This window comes from Mesitornis unicolor, unplaced genomic scaffold (assembly GCF_000695765.1).
Source record: "Mesitornis unicolor isolate BGI_N332 unplaced genomic scaffold, ASM69576v1 scaffold47906, whole genome shotgun sequence".
Taxonomy (NCBI): domain Eukaryota; kingdom Metazoa; phylum Chordata; class Aves; order Mesitornithiformes; family Mesitornithidae; genus Mesitornis; species Mesitornis unicolor.
Genome location: NW_010194171.1, coordinates 43532 through 50891, shown reverse-complemented (window position 1 = coordinate 50891; position 7360 = coordinate 43532). Strand labels below are relative to the sequence as shown.

The 7360-nt window shown below is 44.0% G+C and overlaps 1 protein-coding gene across 1 annotated transcript in view; it reads right to left on the bottom strand.

The window, feature by feature from the left end:
• Window positions 1–4329: 4329 nt before the first annotated feature.
• Window positions 4330–7360, bottom strand: part of SH3BP5 (SH3-domain binding protein 5 (BTK-associated)) — a 44496-nt gene continuing 41465 nt past the window's right edge. Inside the window, exons 7-8 of the mRNA XM_010187696.1 lie at window positions 5284–5544; window positions 4330–4620 (exon numbers count right to left, since the gene is read on the bottom strand). Of these exons, the coding sequence (XP_010185998.1) occupies window positions 4439–4620; window positions 5284–5544 (443 nt within the window). The 3' untranslated portion in view covers window positions 4330–4438. The remainder of the gene's footprint in view (window positions 4621–5283; window positions 5545–7360) is intronic.

Sequence of the window (7360 nt, the reverse complement as noted above, 5' to 3'; positions counted from 1 at the left end):
CCCTACAAGTTTGTGTTAAGTTTTTAGCTCAGGCTAAACCAGGGTGGCAATGGACTCCTGCATCTATTTTATCACCTGTGAAGTTGCAGGTAGTTAGGAAGTCTCAAGTGAGTACATTTTTGCTAGTAGAAAAGGCAGACACCAGAACTGCCAGCTTTCAGGACTAAGTTCTTGTGCATCCTCAGCTGTTTGAGCTGCTAGACCTGTCTACAGTCAAATCTGTTGTTCCTCTTCTGTACTTGGTTTCTGCTCTGCAGGAAGGGGCTTTGCTTTCTTTTCCCCATCCCACCCCCCTGAGCACAAGTAGTGCCAAAGCTTATGCTGGCTGAAACAAGCAGAAGGCTCAGGTCCCATGCTGTGCTGAACTATAAAAGCAAGGAATGTACTCACTTTCTTAATGCCAAAGGCATTGAGGATCCTTTCCCCACCAGAATACGCTACCATTTCTCACACATACAGTACAGTCACCACAGAACTGCACAGGATTTAAGCTTTAGTATCGGTCTCCTTTATAACGCAAGTCCCATTCAAATAGTGCACCTCCATAGGCTATTGGAATACCATCACTGTACACTTCATTTCAGAGACAGGACAGAAGTATTTAAATGGAAATACAATATATTCTTATAAATGCTAGTCTACAGATTCTGGCTGTGGCAAAATTATTTTACAACAAAGTTTTCTTGCCCTTTTTTCATAGGGGAAATAAGCGTTCATGTAAGCACTTACGATTTGCTTTGATGTTTTCTGTCAAATACATAGCTTCTATAATTTTTCCACAATCTAGAAAAATTACTGGAAAGCAAACTGAGCCTCAGATTTTAACACAAGGCCAAGACAGGCCAAGGTCTAGGTCTAGGATATGCTTTTCTGCCCCCTACATGGTTTAGCATTTTATGATCCATATGACAGAGAATATTAGATAATGATCTAAGAATGGAAATGTTACACAGCAAGAAAAGGAGTTTTCTTCTTTCCTTTAGAAAGGAATAAGACCTGCATGAGCTAAAATTGAAATAGCTACATAACAGCTCAGACTGTAACAAAGACAGTTGGTCACGTTACTTCTAAGTTACGATACTCATGTACTTCTTGACCGTTGAAGTTTTCTCCCCCTGTAAACACACAATTCAGGCTTCTAAAAGTTAAAATGCAAAGCCTCATAAAATACACTAACAAGCATCCTGCCCTCCTAAGTTGTTTGTCACATACTGTACAGGGCTTTAAGAGGATTTTACTTTCTTTCAATCACCAAGGGAAGACTTTTGCAAAGAGATTACTTTTAATTCTCTCTCAGTGGTGCAGAGGGATAACTAGAGACAGCCTCTTCAGAAGTTTTGACATTCTCCTTAATTATGCAGTGCAGAGCCTTTTCTGTGTAATTTTTTTTTAAAAAACCTACCTTAAAGCTTCATCCAAGACTCCATAATGCTGCTGTTCATAGCTCAGGGTGTGACACCTCCACTGACACACACATCCCCCAGGCTGTTTTGGTGGGGAGACACAAGTTAGTCCTTGGTTAATCTAATCCATCAGTTCTTGAAGACTCAGCGAGAGGCAGGACCTGGATGCATGGTATCAATAGCATCTGCCCTATGAGTCTGAGATTCAGTCCTAGTTTCCTGATGCAAGTTGCATGTAACTATTTTGTACAGTAATTACACACTAGACCATGCCATCTATGCAGTGTCTGAACAACCAGCTTTTTAGAATTAATTTTGTGTACATAAAGCAGAGGTTTTCATTACTTAGTCAAAAAAAAGGACATTTAAATTGTTTGATAATACCAAAGAGAAGCAGAATTTCCTAGGTTAACAGTTGCTTTATACATTCTCATTTCAGGGGAGCTGAAGTGATCATGTATACTTTGATATACCAGAGGCTTATTTTTGTACCCATGAAGGCAGCTACCATCACATTACACTTTAGAATGCAGACAGAGCTCCAACAGAAAAGTAACTGCAGAAAGCTGCTTCATTTGCCTGTGCTCCATAGCCATGTATGTTTGTTTAAGTTTGTCATATTTCTAATTTTGGCCTTTATGAAGTTTAAAATAAAATGAGTTTTCCATTAATTTATTAGACAAGCGGTTGTGTCTGTTTGCTTGCATGTCTGAATGGTGATTTACCTGCCAAGCCTGGGGGCTGCTGAAGGAAGAGGCTGCAGCAAGATCTTTAAACAAATCTTGCAGAAGTGTAGTGTAAAAGTAGGGGTCCAGGGGGTTCCACACCCTTTTGTACTTCCTCATCGGTGGTTTTACCCTGCTGGGAGCAGAACCTGATCATGACATAAGCACGGCAGCGCACATGACTGTTTCTATATTCTGCTGAGCATAAAATTAATTAGTGATTTGATTTCCAGTCAAAACTGGCAAGATGAGAGGAAATTTGATAGCAAGGGATGTTAAAAACCCAACCAACAAACCTACCCCAAAAATACCCAGAGAGCCCAGGAAAGTGTAGTAGGGGTTCACTGGTAAAGTCTGCAAAATTAAGCTATTCAACCACAACTACCTCTGCTGCTTTCTCTAACTGTATGCAATACAGACAATAGCTTAACTATGCAAGTTTAAGTAAAAACTTTTAATACAGTGTGGCACTGCTGTACTGGTTTTCATTTCATATTCAATTCTGCCAGTCCCAGCTTTTCCCCAACTCTTGGTCACACCAAAAGATGGAACCACCGGCTTCTTCCCTAAGCATCAATTTGGCTGGGAAACATTACCAATGGAGGAGTTCAGCCTTCAGGTCTCTGGAAGATGTAAAAGTATAAATATTTAAAGCTATTACAGCTTAACACCTATAGTGCACTGCATCTAATTTTCACGAAAACAGGTTTCTTTACCTCCAGTTCTGCATGGCCTTACCGCAAATGTCAGCAGCATTAAGTACAGAGGTGCTCTGTAACAGAATAGCTTCCTCTCTTCTGCATACTGAGGGATTTTGGAAAATTTGACTCAATCGCTGTTCTTGCACAATTCAGAATAAAAAGTGAATCATGGAAGGAGGTAACAGTTGTCCACGTACTGCAACAGATTCTGATACCAGAGAGAGTGACACCAGGCTGCAGTCTTTGACTGGAAATGGGTATTCAAAGACTAAGTTTGCTGTGGGAGAAGATTCGGTTCTTAGTGTTCGAGATAGACTTTGCATGCACGCACTCAACATGAAATGTGGAAAACAAAAATGTTTACTGTAGTGTGAAGAATTTTACATTAACTCGGAGAATAGATACACAAGCTGTGGCAGGGACAAAATACAACAGGACTGCAAAAACATAGAATAGAAAATACTTTGGGCAATACTAAAATTCCCATCAAATTAACAATAGAAACTGACATCTTAGATAAAATGGTGCTTTCAGAAATGCTGAGCCACCAAAACTGAAGAGTCCTAGGATTTTTACTACCACTTATTAGCATAATTACCAGACACTACTACTCCCTAACAGCTGCTGGCAAAACATGCCTGTGCCCTTTCTAGTTTTATTGAACATTTTCTCTAGGGCATACTAAAATCCCAAGTCCCTTTAACAGTTATAAAACCCCACACAGTACAACCTACGGAGAAGCTTAAGAACACATCGTCAATCTACACCAGCAATTCCTTTTCTTCATGCATATTTCAAGGGCGAATCCCTTACAACTGTCCTGAAAACATCTATGACTCCCATTTTGGGGCAAAAAAACCCCAAAGTGCTGAAAAATAATACTTCACTTTCTCAGGAGAGGGGAAGGGCAAGTGGCCAATCAACTCTTTTCGGTCACTGGAATCGCCCTCAGCGTCCAAGCCAGATTTGGGAAGGTGGCTAGAAAGGGCCCTACCACCGCTGGGTGTTGCCATCCCCTGTCCGTCTGTCTGTCCCTTACCACCAGTTTTTAGAGGCGTGACTCATTTTATCCTTTCTGTGAGCACCAAGGGAAGAGTGAAGGTGTTCAGACCCCACACATGCAACAGCTTTCCTGTATACAAAATATTTCTACAGTTTCAGCATCATACAGACAAATACAGATGTTTCAAGAATATGCCACTTGTGCTCAAGAGATCCACTGTATCTAAAGAGCATTTCATTTCTACAAAACCGATGCCAAACCGCGCTCCGCAAATGTCTGGCTTGAGTCTCGGATCCCCTGCCGGCACGAATTTACACAGGAACATTACTGGTTATTGCTTCAGCCAGGCTGCTACAAAACAATTTACAAAGTCTGTGAAATACGAGCACAGCTTAAACATCTGATAACTTGTCCGGCCTACAAAGGATTTACTGAATAAAAACTTCAGCCCTCCACATCAATTAGACTTCTTAGTGCAGCTTTAAATTCTTGGAGTAAACGCTTAAGATTTGGCATATCTTATTGGCACAATGTTCTTCAAACACTTAGAAGTTCATGTATAAATATTTATATTCCCCAATAATCAGGACAGGGCACAAGAAGGACTCAGCCAATCTGGGCAGCTTTTCTGCCTGCGCATATTCCCTCTTTGATTTTCATGCACTGAAGGGAGAGCTGCTTCATTCGGTTATCCAAAGCCAGCCCCTCAGTGGAGCTGCTCCTGTTGCTGCTCCTATTCTTGTTCACTCTGTCGCTTGTCTTGTTCTCAGCCCCTTCTGCCCTATCCCCTGCAAAGAAAGGATTAAACTGGATGTTAAACCCGGATTTCACTCTGCAACTTAAGCTTCAAGCGGGTGCCGCTGCAGCTTCCTTTGCCAAAGCACGCAAAAAAAGAAACACAGGAGCAGGAGCAAGATGCTTTAACGAAACTGAAGTTGGCCTCTCCCAGGCCGCGCTCGTCTTGTGCACCGCATCAGCAAATTACAGTGTAAACAGCCTTAAAGTGGAGCACACAAGAGTGGTGGTAATCCTCTGCTCTGAATTTGTCAGCAAGCTGCCAGAGCCTACAAGAGGTTTCCTTTTGGCACGTTATTTCTTTTTTATTTTTTTTTTCCCCGGAAAGCAGGATTTTCAGCAAGCAGGACAGGAATTTAAAAACAATATTAAGCTCAGATTTTCCTTAAAATAAACGTGCCATCAGAATCCCACCAATCACTTATTTTGTGAGAAACCTTGAACCCCTCCAACTGGGTCAGAACCAGGGAACCTTCCCAGCCAGGAGAGGAATAATTAAAACATTTTAGATGTCACCGTTAACTGCGGGACGCAGGGCCTTCAAGAACTGCCTCTCCCAAGGAAGCGGCCAGCGGGTCAGGGGAGCTGAGAAGCTTTTCCTGCTCCCTTTATAAAGCTGAAAAACATTGGCCCGGGGCGTATCCAGCTGTGCGTACCTCGTTCAGCTTCGCACTCGGGGGAGGACGCCCCGCTGCACTCGCTGCGGGGGCCGAGGACAGGAAAGATCATCCCAAACTCGGAGAGGGACACGGGGCTGGGCAGATCCAGGCTTCTGGGCCGTGTCACCGGAGGAAACTGAGCAGGCACCTCGCAGGGACTCGTAGGACCAGAGCTGAAGCTGGACACCGACTGAGTTTCTGAATCCTCTTCAGACACAAAGCTGCTGCCGTTATCATCCTCAAACGCTTCTGAAGCCACTGCAACGTTCAAAGAATATTCCAGTTAGCAAACCTACCCCCTCCTGCACTTTCTCCGACAAAGGCAGTTTCCCAGGTTTGCATCTTCCCTGTGTACCCATGGGCTGCCTCTTCTCATACTCTGCTCCCCTTGCAAAGCCTTAACCTGGCATTTTGTACGTAGAATCACAGAAAAGGTTGGAAAAGACCTTTAAGGTCATCGAGCCTGTGGCCTCAGGAACAGCACACCTGCAGCCATGCCACGCAAGACCAGCTCTACACTAACCCCTCACGCCAAGACGCTCTTGGATTTTTACTGTCCCTGCTGCTCACTGCCCTTGTTCACTTGTGGTCTTTGGTACCTAACTCAGGCCAGGGCCTGGTCCCCTGTGCCTACCTCCACTAACATCACCTTGATCCCAGCACAGGCTCCTGGGTATTTAAGGCACTGATTAGAAGACAGACATAGCTCCAGGGGCAGAGCACTTCCACCTTCCCTTCCTGCTTCTGCAGTTAAAATCCAGCATGAACTCCCAAGATCTCCTTTTGGATGAGGATGGCCAAGCAACACCAAATTTAAAAAAAGCCCTACCCACATATGTCATTCTCCCCGCTCACGTTTGCTCAGATCTGAATTCTAATTAAAGCAAACCAACTCCAAAATATCTGGTGAAATTAAGCTGCAGGCTCTTTGTTAGCAACAGGAGTCGTCCATTAAGGGAGGTTTAATTTTGTGCAACATAGGAGTGTAGATTTTGCTAAAATTCAACATTTTTCCATCTTGGCTCATTGCAGGATGAGGACCTATGAACAAAGGGTGCAAATGGAGGCAGCTACCACCATGGTTACTGCAGAGGTGCTCAGCCTCTTTCTGCTGTGTTTGCAGATTGCAGAACTGTACTTGCACATCGCAGAACTGACCTAAAAGGCTTCAAACAGCATTATCCACCTGCCTGAGCCCCCTCCAGGCCCCTTTGTGCTCACAGACAGTTCGTTGTGGCTTGAGTTTTGTTGTTTTGTTTTTAATGATGTCAAATCTGGGCCCCTCAGTTCAAGAAGGACAGGGAACTGCTGGAGAGAGTCCAGCGTAGGGCTACAAAGATGATCAAGGGAGTGGAGCATCTCCCTTATGAGGAGCGGCTGAGGGAGCTGGGTCTCTTTAGTTTGCAGAAGAGGAGACTGAGGGGAGACCTCATTCATGTTTATAAATATTTAAAGGGTGAGTGTCACGAGGATGGAGCCAGGCTCTTCTCGGTGACAAACAATGATAGGACAAGAGGTAATGGGCACAAGCTGGAACACAGGAGGTTCCACTTAAATTTTAGAAGAAACTTCTTCTCAGTGAGGGTGACAGAGCACTGGACCAGGCTGCCCAGAGAGGTTGTGGAGTCTCCTTCTCTGGAGACATTCAAAACCCGCCTGGACGCCTTCCTGTGCAACCTCATCTAGGCGTTCCTGCTCCGGCAGGGGGATTGGACTAGATGATCTTTTGAGGTCCCTTCCAATCCCTAACGTTCTGTGATTCTGTGAAATCCAAGACTGCAGAGTGGCTTTTCTTCTCACACACTGTGTCTTATCAATATATGGTGAGCACTACAGAAAACTGTGCAAGGGGTGAATGCAAGAAACGATTGGGCAAAAAAGATGTTTCCAATTAGAGAAGTCCTCTGCTTGGCAAGGAGCACTGACAGCAGCCAGACTACAACAAGCACAACTGAAACTGGAGCTTATTTATCACAATCTGAACTTACTGTACCGCACAGGAGCATCTGCTAGGGCCAAAAAACTCTTGCTGACGATGAGATGTTTTATTCAACTCCAGCAGACAGAAATGAAG